General features: G+C 39.8%; 1 protein-coding gene and 1 long non-coding RNA gene across 2 annotated transcripts in view; one reads left to right on the forward strand and one right to left on the reverse strand.

Annotated features, from left to right (window-relative positions):
* Positions 1-3,006: 3,006 nt before the first annotated feature.
* On the reverse strand, positions 3,007-5,134 carry LOC121398763. Its single transcript, XR_005964514.1, has 3 exons — positions 5,015-5,134; positions 3,607-3,704; positions 3,007-3,232 (listed from the first exon to the last, which is right to left on the reverse strand). It is a non-coding gene; the product is annotated as an uncharacterized LOC121398763 (long non-coding RNA).
* Positions 5,127-18,952, forward strand: part of ptpn1.S (protein tyrosine phosphatase non-receptor type 1 S homeolog) — a 40,951-nt gene continuing 27,125 nt past the window's right edge. Inside the window, exon 1 of the mRNA XM_018238168.2 lies at positions 5,127-5,331. Coding sequence (XP_018093657.1) covers positions 5,269-5,331 — 63 coding nt within the window. The 5' untranslated portion in view covers positions 5,127-5,268. The remainder of the gene's footprint in view (positions 5,332-18,952) is intronic.

Below are 18,952 nucleotides of genomic sequence, written 5' to 3' on the forward strand. Positions count from 1 at the left end.
GAAAACAAAGCAAAGCTCAGCTACAATAAATAAATATTTATTTTTTTAACATTGCTCACTGTACAATACAAGCCCTATAGATTTGGCTTATCCATTGCAATTGATCTTTGTACCATAAATTAATTTAGAAATAAATTTGTATAAAAATTCATTTCTGGTGAATTGTTTTCTGTTATTAGTGCCACAAAATGTATAACCATGAAGGGAAGCTTGAGGGGGTCAGTAGAAAAGCTATAGAGTGGAGGGGTCATACACAGAAACTGAGGATAGGAACAGGTATGTAGCAAGATGGGGGCAGTATTAAATTTGGGAGCATATTTAAAGTTTTGAAGGGAGATCAGAAATTCTATAGGAAACTAGGAAGTGGAGAAGTCTTGTAGGACTTTTCTTTCATCCCTTCTCTGAATATTTGTATTTGCCATAATGTTTCCCTTAAACAGTACAGTATGAGGGTATAGCTTATTGTGTGCCCAGAACATTCCTTCTCTGTATATTTGTATTTATACATATGGGAAGGAGGTGCCATATTGGTTCCCTTAGACAGTACAGTATGAGGGTATAGCTTATTGTGTGCCCAGAGCATTCCTTCTCTGTATATTTGTATTTATACATATGAGAAGGAGGTGCCATATTGATTCCCTTAGACAGTACAGTATAAGGGTATAGCTTATTGTGTGCCCAGAACATTCCTTCTCTGTATATTTGTATTTATACATATGGGAGGGAGGTGCCATATTGATTCCCTTAGACAGTACAGTATGAGGGTATAGCTTATTGTGTGCCCAAAACATTCATTCTCTGTATATTTGTATTTATATATATATAGGAGGAGGTGCCATATTGATTCCCTTAGACAGTACAGTATAAGGGTATAGCGTATTATGTGCCCAGAACATTCCTTCTCTGTATATTTGTATTTACACATATGGGAAGGAGGTGCCATATTGGTTCCCTTAGACAGTACAGTATGTGGGTATAGCTTATTGTGTGCCCAGAACATTCCTTCTCTGTATATTTGTATTTATACATATGGGAAGGAGGTGCCATATTGGTTCCCTTAGACAGTACAGTATGAGGGTATAGCTTATTGTGTGCCCAGAACATTCCTTCTCTGTATATTTGTATTTATACATATGGGAAGGAGGTGCCATATTGGTTCCCTTAGACAGTACAGTATGAGGGTATAGCTTATTGTGTGTGTCATGTCTCCAGCATAAGCTGTCATCATGTTTACTATTTCTATTACTCCATTTTGGTGAACTCGATCTGCTGGCTGTTCGCTGTAATTACACAAGGCCATGGTTTCAGGTATCTATTCAGCACCTCCATAAGGCCATTGACATTATTGCATTTAAACTTATCTGGCTCCCTTAGTGCTATCATGTGACCCAGCACAGTGCTTTGTGGGAGATCAGACTTTATCTTACAGCTCACGGTGTGGATGAAGCACAGTTTTACATTCTCTCTTTATGGTAGCATCGCTGGTGAGCAAATGGACTTAAATCTGCATTAAGCCACCTATAGGCACATGAAGGCCAGGGTTGTTACTAGATAACAAGAATAAAGGTCTCCATACAGTTTATATCTGATAAACCTGGCCTGATGAGACTGCTAATAGCAAGCTTTTCGCAGATAAGGTCCCCGCAAAAATATACCTTGTGCACCATGAGAGCAAGACATAAAAATAAAACATAAAGGATTAATCTCTTAGGCAAATGATCAACTATAACTACAACAAAAAGTAAATAACAATATCCAGTAAACTGGCAAAAAGGTTGCCATTGTGATGTAATGTGATGTCATAATGACACCTGCAGTTTATGCTGAGTGTAACGTAAACAAACTCAGGTTGCCATAGCGATATGATGTCATAATGTATGTATCAGTTTATACTCAGTGTAACGGACACAATCAGATCAGAGTTGTGAAAAGCTTTCGAAGTGTAAGCAACTCCCTACCATTTATCTGAGAGAAAGTTTATTTATACAAATTCTAGACATTCAATTTTAAAGACATTTAAGGTAAATTACGTTTATTCGTTTTTATTGTCAATTATACTGTATACTGTATATTTATTGCAATCTTAAGAGAATAACATTAATTGTATAGTGATATTAAAGATAGAACTTAGATAGTTTGTTCTTATAGGTACAGTACAAACCAAGAATACTGATAGATATATCATTATATTAGGATATGTGTGTGTGTGTTTGAGATACAGGCTTCATTTTAGAATATAATGTAGATTTTAACCATTAAAAGATCTGGAGGCATTGAGGGAGAGTATATTTTGATTCTGATTTAAGAGAGTTAGATGGATCCATATTAGTTCTATAGTTAAAAGATATTAACAAGAGAACAGAAAGGACAGCGAGCATAAGATTAAAATGAAAGATTTGAAAGTTTAACAATATTAGATAAAATGCAAAATATTAGATAAATAATTATATAGAGGTTTGAAATGTGATGTGATACTTAAATATTAATGAAATGGTATCTGGTTGCCATGTTGATGTGATGTCACAATGGTGCCTGCAGGTTATACTGAGTATAAAATACACAATCTGATCAGAGTTGTGAAAAGCTTGGGGATCCATTATCTGGAAACCTGTTTTCTATGTTTGTATTTGAGCTACAGGCTTCATTTTAGAATATAATATACATGTACATCATTAGAGAACCTAGAGGCATTGAAAGAGAGCATATTTTAATCCTGATAAAGTATTTAACGGTGTTAGGTGGATTAATATTAGTTGGTAAAGTTAAAAAAGATTATCAAGAGAACAGAACAGAATGAATAGTGAGCATAAGATTAAAAAGAAATATTAGAGAGTTTTGCTATATAAGATAAAATACAGACTATAAGAATGGGATGTGATGTCACAATGGCACCTTCAGTAGTAATGAAATATTGTCTGGTTGCCATAGTCATGTTGGCGCTTTATAAACACATGTTAGTAATAATAATAATAATATATATAATGTATTCATTAGATGAAGTTTAGAGAAATAATATAATCTTTATTTTGATGATGCAGAGAGAAAAATGAAGCACAAAACAAAATTTGATGATGATTCTGATTCGGAAGACTCTACTTATCAAGATGCAGCCCAGAAATTCTTCTATATGGTCATATTTCTGTTTGTATTTGCTGTAATAATATGTTGCTGGGGACAATGGGCACAACATCAGAGGATGATTGAAACGGAAAAGAGGATAAAGCTCCTTGACCTCCAAAGGAGAGAGACGGAGGAAAAGATTAGAACAGCTGAGGCAAAGATGGCAGAAATTGTGAACAGAATGGCAGAATACCAGTTGAAGATCCAAGAAACCAGCAACACAATGGCCAAAATTAATGTAAAACTGAAGGATGCACAAAAACCAACTTGGCCATTGACTTCGTTATCTGAGATACTCTGTTATTACTTCTGTTCAGAGTAACACATATATGGATGAAGGCATTATTCTAAAGAAAAACTAAAGTAAAAGTTGGACTTTCCAGGGACCAAGTCGTACATTAATGATGATACCACCATGGAAAGTGGTCAAAATGAGAAAGCTGTAAATGTAACATTACTCCATGATAAAGACTGGCTAAGACCTACCCGTCATCAGGTCTGTCCAACAATATGGCCTTCATCGTACCCATTCCAGCCACAGGGCCAAAACTACTGCCCAGTCTTGGGCCCTAAGACATCAACAGCTGCTGGAAAACAAAGCAAAGCTCAGCTACAATAAAGAAATATTTATTTTTTTAACATTGTTCACTGTACAATTCAAGCCCTATAGATTTGGCTTATCCATTGCATTTGATCTTTGTACCATAAATTAACTTAGAAATAAATTTGTATTAAAATACTTTTTTGGTCAATTGTTTTCTGTTATTAGTGCCACAAAATGTATATTTAGTACTGAGAGTCACCTGCCAGCCTTCCATGGAATACACAGGATTAAACAAGGTTTGGCACAGAGAGGAGAAGTCTTAGAAGGGATAATAATGAGAGCAGAATTCTTGTGGGGAAGCCTCATAGAAGAGGAGGTTTGGGGAATAACCATGAAGGGAAGCTTGAGGGGGTCAGTAGAAAAGCTATAGAGTGGAGGGGTCATACACAGAAACTGAGGATTGGAACTGGTATGTAGGAAGATGGGGGCAGTATTACATGTGGGAGCATATTTAAAGTCTTGAAGGCAGATAAGAAATTCTGTAGGAAACTAGGAAGTGGAGAAGTCTTTCATTCCTTCTCTGAATATTTTTATTTGCCATAATGTTTCCCTTAGACAGTACAGTATGAGGGTATAGCTTATTGTGTGCCCAGAACATTCCTTCTCTGTATATTTGTATTTATACATATGGGAAGGAGGTGCCATATTGATTCCCTTAGACAGTACAGTATGAGGGTATAGCTTATTGTGTGCCCAGAACATTCCTTCTCTGTATATTTGTATTTATACATATGGAGGAAGGTGCCATATTGTTTCCCTTAGACAGTACAGTATGAGGGTATAGCTTATTGTGTGCCCAGAACATTCCTTCTCTGTATATTTGTATTTATACATATGGAGGAGGTGCCATATTGTTTCCCTTAGACAGTACAGTATGAGGGTATAGCTTATTGTGTGCCCAGAACATTCCTTCTCTGTATATTTGTATTTATACGTATGGGAAGGAGGTGCCATATTGTTTCCCTTAGACAGTACAGTATGAGGGTATAGCTTATTGTGTGCCCAGAGCATTCCTTCTCTGTATATTTGTATTTATACATATGGGAAGGAGGTGCCATATTGTTTCCCTTAGACAGTACAGTATGAGGGTATAGCTTATTGTGTGCCCAGAACATTCCTCATGTGTCATTAGTGCTTCAGACTGAATGGTAAATGCTTTTTATGTGAATAAAACTAATCACTAAACGATGGAACGTATCACTGACGGATACACAAGCTCAATTCCCACTAACCCTCAAGAAAGTGCTACATGTCACAGGCCACAGAAAACATCACTAAACATTGGCTCACCGCAGTGCATTGTGGGACTACAAACGCGCCGAGGACAACTCGATTGGGGAACGCTGCCGCTTCCGGTTCTGCCCCTCCCCTGAGCCTTGTTTGTTCATTGGTTCCCGGAAAGAAGCGGACGTGATGCCTTAGCTCCCGGCTGGGGAAGGAGGTGGGAGTGCGCGCTTCCTGCTGAGTGCAGTTGTGTCAGGCAGAGGGAGGCGGAGGTGGAGGTGGGAGATTGTCTGACACCCCGGAGAGGCGCAACCTCAGCGATGGATATGGAGAAGGAATTCCACGAGGCGGATAGGAACAGTAGCTGGGGTTCTAAGTATCAGGTGAGGCAGCTGTATGGTCTCCGGGCCTTTACTAACTGCTTGAGAGGAGGCTTCCTGGGAGCTCTATAGTCTTCTGTGTGGGGCCAATGGAGCTGTCTGTCAGGCGGATAAGTCTCTCTTGTAGTGGAATTCCTTCATGTGTGACTCCTTCTGTGAGAATGTACATGTCTGTGTATTTATTACTGTCTGTATAATATGTCTCTATTCCTATATAAACGTGCACTTTATCTATATTATATCTCTATTCCTATATACACATGCACTTTATCTATATCATATCTATATTCCTATATACACATGCACTTTATCTATATTATGTCTCTATTCCTATATACACATGCACTTTATCTATATCATATCTATATTCCTATATACACATGCACTTTATCTATATCATATCTATATTCCTATATACACATGCACTTTATCTATATCATATCTATATTCCTATATACACATGCACTTTATCTATATTATGTCTATATTTCTATATATACATGCACTTTATCTATATTCTCTATATTATGTCTATATTCTGTTTATTTTGTCTGTATACTCTATATTATGTCTATATTCCTATATACACATGCACCTTCCTTTATCTATATTCATTTTTTCCAACTGGCCACAAATACCAAGGGCCATTTCACGGTTTTTGTTATAAATTTTCAATATTTATCATTTGCACAAAGTTCACATATACTTTCAAAGATAAACACAAAGAAAATCCAGCATATAAGTATGTGTACACACACACACATACACACACACACACACACGTCTGTGTATCGATACAAATAGCCAGGACCAGCACTCTATGTGCAGTCACACACACTCACACTGTCAAGAATGAACAAATAAAATGCTTTACTGCATCACAGCAACTTAGAACATCGTCAAGTTGCTGTGATGCAGTAAAACTTTGTATTTGCTTTAATCAGCCTTTTGCCGTGAGTGCTTTCATTGTTGACATTGTGTATTACCTTCGGTTAGCACCCGGCTAATGCTATAAAAGGAGAGCTGAGTGCCGGTACCAAGCACCATATATATAGTACAGGTGTTCAACTTTTTGTTCCATTAGGACCTTTCTCAAAGGACCAGTAACACTAATTTTTTTCAAGTTCAAAATCCACTCTACCCTTTTCCACCTGCAGATCCATAAATGGTACTATGATTAATGCTTAATAAAAAAAAATACCATCATAAAACACAGCTTCCGGATGTCATTCCCAAAAGGCGACTGTGAGATCCGATGTGCGTTGCTCGACAGCTCCTCCTTGGCAGCCTTCTAAATCGGAAGTTCGTATTGGCTGCCGGCAGTGTAACTACTTTGGTGTCATTTATTTCTGTAAACGCAGGTGAGTGACGGACTGCAGCAGCACACTGGTCCGCAATAAATCTAAAAACGAACGAAGACCCCTCCTAAATCCCTGCGTGCGTTCCTTCACCTCTTCCCTGCTTTTACAGAAATAAATGATGCCGAAGAAGTTACACTGCCGCCACCAAAACGAACTTCCGGTTTAGAAGGCTAGCAAGGAGGGGATGCCGAGCAACGCACATCGGATCTTGCAGTCGCCTTTTGGGAATGACAGAGTACATCCGGAAGCTGTGTTTTATAATGGTATTTTTTTTCTTAAGCATTAATCATAGTACCATTTCTGAGAGATGGATCTGCAGGTGGAAAAGTGTAGAGTGGATTTTGAACTTAAAAATAATTATATATATATATATATAATGCATATCAGTCATTATATTGGATATTCTATTTATTTCACTTGAGTGCAGGCTTGCGTGGTGGTTAAAATCCCACCAATGTTTGGAGATGCTCAACATCCACACTGTAGTTTATTATGGTTTTTATTAAAAGTTTGCCTTGTGCACCAGCTATACATGACTGCACGTTCAGGCCCAGAATATCAATTCCACTACCTATTGTCTGTGCACTGTAAGGCTGTATGTAACACACGGGGCATTCTCACATCTCGCTTCCCGTTTTTTGTTCATGAGAAACCTTACACCTTAATCACGTGGGCACAATGATTGTTCAGAAGGTGCATGGAATGTTTTAAAGTGACTATGCTGTTCCCTAAGGCATCCCATTTGGTGACATAATCATCATTTTAAGATATTTCTGCATATGTTGGATTCCACCCTTCTATGTGAGTTACATGCCTGACTGGGAGAAGATTTATAATACATTGCATTTTGCTTTGTTTGTTCCATCGACTTTCCTATTGTTTCTGCTTATTTTAATGCAGAGTGTTTCCATTATTCTGATGAGTCCCAGGCAGCTGTCACGTTGTAGCCGAGAGATGGGCTGGTTTAATGATAGGGTTTGTGGACATCTAATGACAGGTTAATATCCATCCCCAAAACACTTGAGCCTGATCCTATATCCTTGTCCGTTTTCCTAGCTGGTGGTTTCAGCATCACAGACCAGTTAAAGTAGTTGATGTGTAGCAGCTCCAGCTTCTCCCAAAACAAAGCCCTTTGTATCCGGCGGTTCATCCTGCAGATGTTGTGCCATTGATCTCCCTCTTGGCTATTCTGCACCTCGCACGCCTTTTGTCTTTGACTGTGAAATCAATTTGCTTTACTATGAATTCCCTAATGGATGGTGGCTGTGTTCCTCTTGCTCTTGTGCCAATGATTCTTCTTTTCCCCTCCTTGATAAACGACCTGGCAAGTCTTTCCATTGATATTTTCCGTCGTACCTGTTTAGCTGCCAAGCGCACAGTATATAGATACCCTTGGCACTGTGCTACACCGAGGCAATGCTACTAGTCTATTTCCTTTTATTCAACCACTTTATTTGGAGAATCTGAAATGAACAACAATATGGTGGGCAGTGCCAATCACGTGCGGCGATCCCCTTTGCTTACAATTTTGCATACAAAACCTGACTGAATCTTCTTATTTAGTAGCAGCTTCATCTGCAAAAATAATTTGGAGTTTAACCCTGAAAGTGCTTGTGTGATATCATTCAGCCTGTCCGAGCCACCCCCCTTCCCCTGGGATAGTGGTGTTTTCCGTAAATAGCTTTATTTGTGTCTTGCTGTTTCTGCTCGGGTTCCTCGTGCATATGTAATGCAGGATATTCCAGCTGCAGCCATTATGAATTAAAGCAGGGTGCCCAAAAGGTAAATTGGGATCTACCAGTAGACCTTTAGCTGGTGATCAGTAGATCTTAAGACACTGTCAACAAACAGCATGTCTAAATCACCCTCCTGTTTTAGGGTATAACTACATGGATGATTTCCATGCGTTTTCGGTGGATGCGCTGCGGCAAAACGCAGGCATCAAGTCAGATGTGACGGAAAACAAGGTAAGCAACAGCAACGTCGGTGTCGTAGCGGTTGTCCGCTCATCCTCTATTATGTGAGTTAAAGGGATGGTTCAACTTTTAGTATGTTCTAGAATGGCTAATTCTAAGCAACTTTTCAATTGGCCTTCATTATTTATTTTTTATAGTGTTTTAATTATTTGCCTTCTTCCTCTGACTGTTTCCCGTTTTCACTTGGAGATCACAGACCCCCCCATCTAAAAAGTAAATGTTACGTAACGCTACAATTGTATTGTTATTTCTACTTTTTATTACTCGTCTTTCTATTCTGGCCTCTCCTATTCATATTCCAGTTTCTTATTCCAATCAATACCTGGTTGCTAGGGTCATTTGGACCCTAAAAACAAGATTGCTGAAATATCAAACTGGAGAGCTGCTGAATAAATAAAAAAAAAAAGCTGGATAACTCAAAAGCTGCAAATAATAAAAAAAGAAAAAAAATTGCAAATTGTCTCGGAAAATTAAGCTCTACTTCATACTTATATTTAACTTAAAGGTGAACAACCCCTTTAAAGGGATACTGTCATGGGAAAACATATTTTTTCCAAAACACATTAGTTAATAGTGCTGCTCCAGCAGAATTCTACACTGAAATCCATTTCTCAAAAGAGCAAACAGATTTTTTTTTTTTATATTCAATTTTGAATTCTGACATGGGGCTAGACATATTGTTAGTTTCCCAGTTGCCCCAGTCATGTGACTTGTGCCTGCACTTTAGGATGGAACTACTTTGTGGCAGGCTGCTATTTCTCCTACTTAATGTAACTGAATCAGTCTCAGTGGGACTTGGCTTTTACTATTGAGTGTTGTTTTTAGATCTACCAGGCAGCTGTTATCTTGTGTTAGGGAGCTGCTATCTGGTTACCTATCTGGTTTAATTGGCTTCAGTGTGAACCGACTCTTTTGTTGAGAACCACAGAAGAACCGCCGAAATCTGCCAAAGCCGATTCAGCCCTTCTGAATGTGGAAGAGAGAGGAGGCTACTGTTTGCGCCTTACAGCTAACTGATTTCGGCCCCCACGTAGCCCTAGCCTAAAGGTGGCCATACACGGTCCGGTAAAAGCTGCTGACAGGCTGAGTCGGCAGGGGCCCTCCGACGGGCTTCCCCGATCGATATCTGGCTGAAAGTCGGCAAATGTCGATTGGGCAGGGTTAAAAAAATCTCGTTGGATCGCGGACCACATTTGTTTGTTAATACGGTCCCGCGATCCGATCGCCTGTAGTACTGATCTGATCATTGGGTCCTTGGGTGTTTTTTCATATGCAGGGAATCTTATTTTCATTATTTCCATATAGTCATCAGCTAAATTATTCTTCATGCAGATGTGCGGAGAGAGAATAGGACAAGCTCTACCCTTGTTATACATGGAAATAGTGCCCACTGCAAATAGGTAACCCTTGCAAGGCTTAAATAAAAGCTATAGGTGCACCTCCCTCCTATGGGGGGATTTTATAAGATCCAGTCACTATTAAGCAGCTGTTATTTCCATGGAACCTTTATAAAGGGACTACAATAACATGTACTAGTTATAAAGGTGGACAATGAAGCTTCGCTTAATAAAAAGCTACCGTATGTGCAAACCGGTAGCTTCACTGCTCTTTATACTCAAGAATTTCTTCTCTGCCTGAACTTGTTCCATTGACTTTAATGGGTTGCTCTGCTCTTTACTCAGCTCTGGGGCAGTGAAATAGCGTCGTATGCATTTAGATGACAATCTGGGGTTAATCAGAATACAGACCCTATAAGGTAACTTTTAGCATGTTATAAGAATGGCCGTTTCTAAGCAACTTTTCATTATTAATTTTTTATAGTTTAATAACTATTTGCATTTTTCTTCTGACTCTTTGCAGCTTTCAAATGGGCGTCGTTGACCCCCTTCTAAAAAGAAAATTCTGTTTTTTTTTTTTTTTTTTTTTTTTACTAATCTCAACGATACAGGTATTCGACCTGTTATCCAGAATGCTCAGGACCTGGGATTTTCTGAGCATTTTTTTTTACTAGAAAACCATTGAATAAACCCAATAGACCGGTATTATTATTTTATTATTATTGAGAAAAAGGAAATAACGTGTAAAGATTTGGATTATTTTATGGTAGTGGAGTCTATGGGAGATGGCCTTTCCATAATTCGGATAACGGATCCCATACCTGTAATTAGGTATTCGTATTAATGTAGTTGTATGGTTTATAAGTACAATTAATTTATTGCATTGCTTCGATCATGGTGACTCAGGGCAATGCACATTAGGGTGTTTTATTTTTTTTTTGGGGACCCTCCTCCTATGTGTTGTTGAGCCGGGGTAACTGTATGTCTGCAGTTGATGATTTTACTTACATCTCTTGTGCACCCAAGCTTCAGACTCCTGCATAATAAAGGGATCTGTACTGTCCAAAGGGCTATTATACATATCTGGTCATGGATATGTGATTAATCCATGATTTTTGTGCTTTTACACATTTCTGTACACTTCTGCTATACGTGTTGGTGCCATACAATGATATAGGCAGGCCCGGACTGGCAATCTGTGGGTTCTGGCAAATGCCAGAGGGGCTGCTATAAGTTGCCATAGAAAGTCAGTATTTAGTGGGCTGGTGGGGGCTGTTTGGGCCTCTGTGGGCTGATTGGGCCTCTGTGTACCTGAAATGCCAGGGTCTATTTTAATGCTCAGTCCGGACCTGGATATAGGTATTGGACCTATTATAAAAAATGCTCAGGACCTGGAGCTTTCCAGATAATGGATCTTTCCGTTATTTGGATCTTCATACCTTAAGTCTACTAGAAAATCATGTAAATATTAAATTAACCCAATAGGTTGTTTTTTCTTCCAATAAGGGTTAATTATATCTTAGTTGGGATCAAGTACAAGCTACTGTTTTATTATTACAGCGAAAAAGGAAATAATTTTTTAAAAAATTTGGATTATTGGATAAAATAGAGTCTATGGAAGACAGCCTTTCTGTAATTCGGAGCTTTCTGGATAAAGCGTTTCCAGATAACGGATCCCATACCTGTACACTCGTTTATTAGAGCCTTCAGACCTCGGTGTTCATGTGGGGAAAGTGATCGTCTGCTCCAGCAACCCTGGCATGTTTTTGTTCTCAAACTGGAGTTGTACTTCTAGTCGATGTTTGTCTAAGAGCTATTTGGACGGGCTCCCAAGCTAAAGAATGCCAAGAAGTTGTGCACACACCGACTGTGTTTTGGGTAGATGTTGAAACTTGCCCATCGTGTTCCTCTGCAAAATCCTCATGAATCTGTAACGTGCCGAGAAACATTCAGTGCTTGAAACTTAACCCATTTTGCCCTTGGTTTCTTGTCTGTATTTGCATGAAAAGAATATATACGGTATTATATTTATAGTATACATAACGATTACAAAAGCAATATACTGATTTTGCGAAACAAAACTTTTGTAGACACCCTCCTCCTTTTGCATAGGGAATTGTATTCATATGGTTAAAGGGATACTGTCATGGGAAAGCATGTTTTTTTTTTTTTTCCAAAACACATCAGTTAATAGTAACCCTGTTATGAGCTAAGGGGGCCCAGCCTGAAGGCCAGTTAGGGAGAGATTTGGGGTGAGTGCTTATTTGTGCCCTGGGTACCCCTGGAACTATAGCAGTGTGACTGTTACCCCAATGTTTCTATATATCTGTAACCCTGTTATGAGCTAAGGGGGCCCAGCCTGAAGGCCAGTTAGGGAGAGATTTGGGGTGAGTGCTTATTTGTGCCCTGGGTACCCCTGGAAATATAGCAGGGTGACTGTTACCCCAATGTTTCTATATATCTGTAACCCTGTTATGAGCTAAGGGGGCTCAGCCTGAAGGCCAGTTAGGGTGAGATTTGGGGTGAGTGCTTATTTGTACCCTGGGTACCCCTGGAACTATAGCAGGGTGACTGTTACCCCAATGTTTCTATATATCTGTAACCTTTTTATGAGCTAAGGGGGCCCAGACTGAAGGCCAGTTAGGGGGAGATTTGGGGTGAGTGCTTATTTGTGCCCTGGGTACCCCTGGAACTATAGCAGGGTGACTGTTACCCCAATGTTTCTATATATCTGTAACCTTGTTATGAGCTAAGGGTGCTCAGCCTGAAGGCCGGTTAGGGTGAGATTTGGGTTGAGTGCTTATTTGTGGCCTGGGTACCCCTGGAACTATAGCAGGGTGACTGTGACCCCAATGTTTCTATATATCTGTAACCTTGTTATGAGCTAAGGGGGCCCAGCCTGAAGGCCAGTTAGGGGGAGATTTGGGGGTGAGTGCTTATTTGTACCCTGGGTACCCCTGGAACTAAAACAGAGTGACTGTTACCCCAATGTTTCTATAAATCTGTGACCTTGTTAATACCATTTATTCTCTGCGCATTTGTAACTCGCTGCCTCCCTTTAGGATGATGGCAGTTAAATATTCACTACTGTGGGCGACAAATCTCCCAAAATAAAGACTCTCCATTGAATAACATTATAATTGCTGAATCTGTTTGAAATAAAATATAAGAGGCAATAGTTCCTGTCTAACCAATCACGCTGCTTTTTATCTTTTCTTATCGAAGCTTTTATAATGGCAGCAACTGCGTTTGGATGAGGATTGCCATGTAATCAGTGTCGTGCTCCTACATGTGGCATCTGAAAGCGAGATGATGCTTGTTGCTAAATCGCAAACGCCAACCTGATAATTTTAGATACACTCTGAGCTTCTGCTCCTACTTGGAAGACGGCTTCTAAGAATCCATTTGGCCTTTTAAGAATCCTGCAGCTTTGTGCCGCTCCCCATCAGTGCACTTACTGCTCCCGGCTGCCTCTTCATGCTGGAGATTCCTTGCTGGTTTCTTTGTGACCGTACAGTTATCGGATCCGTTATCCGGAAACATTTGATCCAGAAGGCCCCGAATTACGGGATGCCCCTCTCCCATTTTATCCAAATAATCCAAATTTTTCAAAACTATTTCCTTTTTCTCTGTAATAATAAAATCGTAGCTTGTACTTGATCCCAACTAAGATATACTTAATCTTTGTTGGAAGCAAAACCAGCCTGTTGGGTTTATTTAATGTTTATATGATTTTCTAGTAGACTCTTCTACCCCAGCAGTTACCCCTGCTGTCTCTGGCTCCTTAATAGTTAGCAGGAGGAACTAAGCAAAGTAAGAAACTAGAGCAGTGACTTACCAATATGGCGGCAAAATCATGTTGGAATTTACTGAACGTGGAGATGCTTTTTAAAGGAGAACTAAACCATAAAAAGGAATATGGCTTAAAATGTCATATTTTATATAGTGAACTTATTGCACGAGGCTAAAGTTTCAGCTTGTCAATAGCAGCAATGATCCAGGACTTCAAACTTGTCACAGGGGGTCACCATCTTGGAAAGTGTCTGTGACACTCACATGCTCAGTGGGCTCTGATTGGCTGTTGAGAAGCTAAGCTTAGGGCTCGTCACTAATTATCCAGCAGAAAATGAGCTTCCCTGGCTGTAATATAAGATGATGCTACAGGTTTGCTGATTATTAAATTCTGATGCTAATTGCACTGGTTTCTGTGCTGCCATGTAGTAATTATGTGTATTAATTACTAATCAGCCTTATATTGTGACATTTCTATTCTATGTGTACTGTATATTGTGAGTGGGTCCCTAAGCTCAGTAAGTGACAGCAGCACAGAGCATGTGCAGTGAATCAGCAGAAAAGAAGATGGGGAGCTACTGGGGCATCTTTGGAGACACAGATCTTTACTGCTAAAGGGCTGGGGTTGCTTTGGGCTGGTACAGAAGCACAAAATATCATGTACAACATTTCTAGCTACTTCTTTAGTTAGGCTTTAGTTCTCCTTTAAGTCATGGGGGGGTTTCCTGTAGGGTAATTTTTGTGGCTTTTGTTCTTTAAAGGTGAACTTCCCCTTTAAATGGAAAAGTAATAAAAACTTATTGTGTGTTCAAAATGACAGCTACAAGATTTATGGCAGTTTCGCGCAGTTTGGTATGTGGTCAGGGCGCCAGCTGGTGCAGAGCAAGATGAATTATGTGCAGAAGACGTTCTACCACCTGTTGGAACTGCATAAGATAATCTACTGTTTGTCCCCTCAATTTCCTACAAGAATGTAGGATTTCAAAATAAACCAGACACTTTATTTTATTTTTTTCTATAGTCCAACATCTGCCCACTTCCCTGCTTGTCTATTTGTATATTTCCAGCCATTTCTCCCTTCCTTGTCACTGTTTTGTCTTCGCCCGTTTTTTCAGGACAGATTTGGACCCCCCCTAACCCTGGATGGTTGTTTTTTTTTCGGGGAGATTAATCTCCCCAAACTGCCTCCCGCCGTCTAGAATGTAAATCGCCGTCGAGATGGCGCTCAGAGTGATTCATTTTCCGAAGTCGGGCGAAACCGAATTGCTCCCACTGCCATCCCGCCTCGTCTAATAGACACAAGCACATATGGGACATAAATACTGTATTACATTAATCCCAACTGTCAACCGAATCCTAATTTGCATATGCGGCTGGAAAGGGGTAAACATTTTTTACTTCCTTGTTTTGTGACAAAAAGTCATGTGATTTCCCGCTCCTAATTTGCATATGCAAATTAGGATTTCATTCGGCCCAATCCGAATCCTGCTGAAAAAGGCCGAATCCCGAACCAAATCCCTATTATTAATAATAATAATAACAGGTGTTTATAAAGTGCCAACATATTCCACCGTGTTGAACAAGGGGAGGCGCATTTATCAAGGGTTGAATTTTGAATTCAAGTGAGTTTATATTTTACTCAAAATTCGAGTATTCGACTATTTAGTAATAATGTCGAATGTGTAAAACTAATTTTACCGGCTCGAAAACTCAAAACGAATTCCACCAAACTCGGGAGAGAAAAACTCGAATATCAGGAAGGCTACAAACAAGGGATGTACAGAATACACTATTTTGGATTCCACCGAATCCTTCCCAAAAGATTTGGCCGAATACCGAACCAAATCCGGCCTTTTTCAGCAGGATTCGGAGTCGGCCTAATCCTTCTGCCCGTCCAAACCGAATCCTAATTTGCATATGCAAATTAGGGAATGAAAGGGGAAAGCATTTTTACATTCTTGTTTTGTGATAAAAAGTCACGTGATTAAAAAAAAAAAAAAGTCACACGATTTCCCTCCACTTCACCTGTTTGATTGTGGCCGGCGGGTTGTGGGCCAGGTTGTAGGTAAGGAAGTTGCGGGTCCCGGTCAGTCATCGGACCAAGTGGGTAAATATGTGGTTTGGGTCGCGGGTTCGGGTCCAGGTCTTAGAAATTGGTTCTGCCCAGGACTCTACTTTGCACCTTTTAATACATGGCTGTTCTGCAAGTGAAATATCTAACGGTATATGGTAACTAGGACGACTGGCCTTAGTAATCACTAAGAGAAAATATATTGGAACCGTGTGGGCTTTTTATAGTTTTGCTTCCTTTTTCTGTATGTGCCGTCTCATATTCATTCTCTGTACTGACTGATCTATAAATATAGTCTAGTTTCCCTTTAGTTGGCCGTTTGTTTTGTAGCTTGCATTCACATTTCAACCGCAGTGAGCCTCCTTTGGTACAGACTGAGAGTTGGTGAGAGGTCCGGAGACATATTGGTTTACTTAGCCTTTAAAGGAGAAGGAAACCTAAATCCACTGGGGAGATGATTCTTTATAGGACACAGGGCCAAACTTTTCCTTCTGTTGGCAACCATTTTGTCAACTGTCACATCACTAAATGCAAAGTAAATAACATTTTCTTATAGGACTTTTGTTCTTGTTCTACTTTTGTTTGTACAGGTATAGGATCCCTTATCCGGAAACCCAAATTACGGAATTGCTGTCTCCCATAGACTCCATTTTATCCAAATAATCCAAATTTTTAAAAATTATTTCCTTTTTCTCCGTAATAATAAAACAGTCGCTTGTACTTGATCCCAACTAAGATATAATTAATCCTTATTGGAAGCAAAACCAGCCTATTGGGTTTATTTAATGTTTAAATTAATTCCTAGTAGACTTAAGGCATTACGGAAAGATCCGTTATGCATTCTTTATAACAGGTCCCATACCTGTATTTGTTTTTGTTCTACTTTTGTTTGCATTTCTTCTACTATAATCAGAGCAGTGGAAACATGGAATGCTGGGAAAAGATGGTGGTGGGTCGCTCAGTATAAAGTAGCCGGAGCACTGACCCAGGGTAGGGAGTGAGTGATTATAATTATTAGGGGGTGCCTAACGATTTAGCCACCCACCCCCAGTGATTTTAGGTTTCCTTCTCCTTTCAAATTTCAATCTATCCGACCAACAAGTGCCTTCAAATTATTTATTTGCTTTCCTCTTTTTATAATGTGTTAGGGGGCTGTGATGTTGGACTCTCCTTCAAGCTACACAGTAGAGTCCTGTGCGGGTCCATTTTTGGAACCCGTACCCGCAATCGGCACCCCGAAAAATTGGTGAATTTCCCACGTATTTCGCAAAACGGCGAAAAATTTGAAAAACGCAAATTTTGATCGGCGTCAATAAAGTCGATGGTGTGCGCTTAAAGGGGTGTTTCACCTTTAAGGTCACTTTTATTATGTTATAGAACGGCCAATTCTAAGCAACTTTTCAATTGTTTTTTCATTATTTTTTTTATAGTTATTTGTCTTTTTCTTCTGATTCTTTCCAGCTTTCAAATGGACGTCGCTTCCAAAAACCAAATACTCTGTAAGGCTACAAATGTATTATTATTGCAATTGTGGCAACGGCGCCTTTAAATGAATATCTGAGAAATAATTGTCTCTAGCAGGTCCCATCAAGTACAGTCACCTTTTTCTCCCAGAACAGGAAACACTCAAACGAAAAGGAACTGGAAATGCTGCTACTTCTACACGACCCCTTTCACTTCCCATTTCACTGCAACTTTTTTTTTTAATCGCCAGCCTGTAGCTTATATCACTTTTCCCTACTACATTGGACAAAGTCCCCTTGTGCTGTTAGCTTGAAAAGGGGATCTTCACCCAAAAGCTCTCTGTTGCCTAATAAAAGATAATCTCATTATCAGCAGCTTTCCAGTAATTATTTATTACACACTGTCAATGATTTGAAATTTATTACACAACACATCTGAGTATAGTCCTGCGCTCGTCCATTTTTTGGAACCCGACCTGTACCTGAAATACGCAACCCACATTCTTACCCCCGAACTGCAAGTACCTTATCCGCAACCCGCTGACCGTCAAGAATCAGGAAGTGCTGTCATTGTAAACCGGAAGTGACATCGTCGGAAGCAGACAGGATCAGAAAAAAGGAGTAATTATCGATATTGAGAAGACCTGCGGCCCAACCCGCAAACCTGCAGAACCGCCGACCCGCTTCTATTCCCGCACCCGGAACCTCTACCTGCAGGGTACCGCAGGTTTTTGCGGGTAACCCGCTGCAGGACTCTTAATTCGTCGCACTTCTGGGCCTGACTCCTGAAAGAAAGTAGCAGAAACCAGCGGACAGACCTAGAAATCTGCCTGCTATTGCATTGTTTCCAGAATTGGATGGATAAAGAAATGATGCTTTCAGTAGTAACTTGTTGTTTTTCTGCCATAATTTCCCTCTTTATTTATAACTCTATCTCACTTACACCTTAAATGGGTGGTTCACCTTTAAAGGAGAAGGAAAGGTTAAAACTAAGTAAGCTTTATCAGAAAGGTCTATATAAATACACCAGTAAACCCTCAAAGTAATGTTGCTCTGAGTCCTCTGTCAAAAGAAACACCACATTTCTTTCCTTCTATTGTGTACTCATGGGCTTCTGTATCAGACTTCCTGTTTTCAGCTTAAACCTCCAGGGCGAGGGCTTGAGCATGCTCAGTTTGCTCCTCTCTCCCTCCCTCCTCTGCTGAAATCTGAGCTCAGAGCTATGAGTGAGCAGGGAGAGATTTAGGCAGGAAGTGATGTCACACCAATATGGCAGCTGCTATCCTAAACAAACAGAGACAGTGTCTAGACAGTGTTTACTCAGGTATGGTAAAGTATTCTAAAGGATAAAATTCGAATCTATTGCTAATAATCTGCCTTAGTATCTTTACTTCTTCTTTAAGATGGCCATAGACGCACTGATAATATGGTATGATATTCGGTGTTTGTATGGTAAGAGATGAGCCGACTGATATCGGCAGAAGACTTGGATATCGGTCGGCTCGTCGATCGGGCTGGTCGGAAAATTTTGATCGGGCGCCCTTGAAGGCATCCGAACATCGGCCATTGTTAGTGCTGAATCATCAGATACAGGTAGAATTCTATTGTTTATATAGTGAATAAA

This window comes from Xenopus laevis, chromosome 9_10S (assembly GCF_017654675.1).
Source record: "Xenopus laevis strain J_2021 chromosome 9_10S, Xenopus_laevis_v10.1, whole genome shotgun sequence".
NCBI lineage: Eukaryota > Metazoa > Chordata > Amphibia > Anura > Pipidae > Xenopus > Xenopus laevis.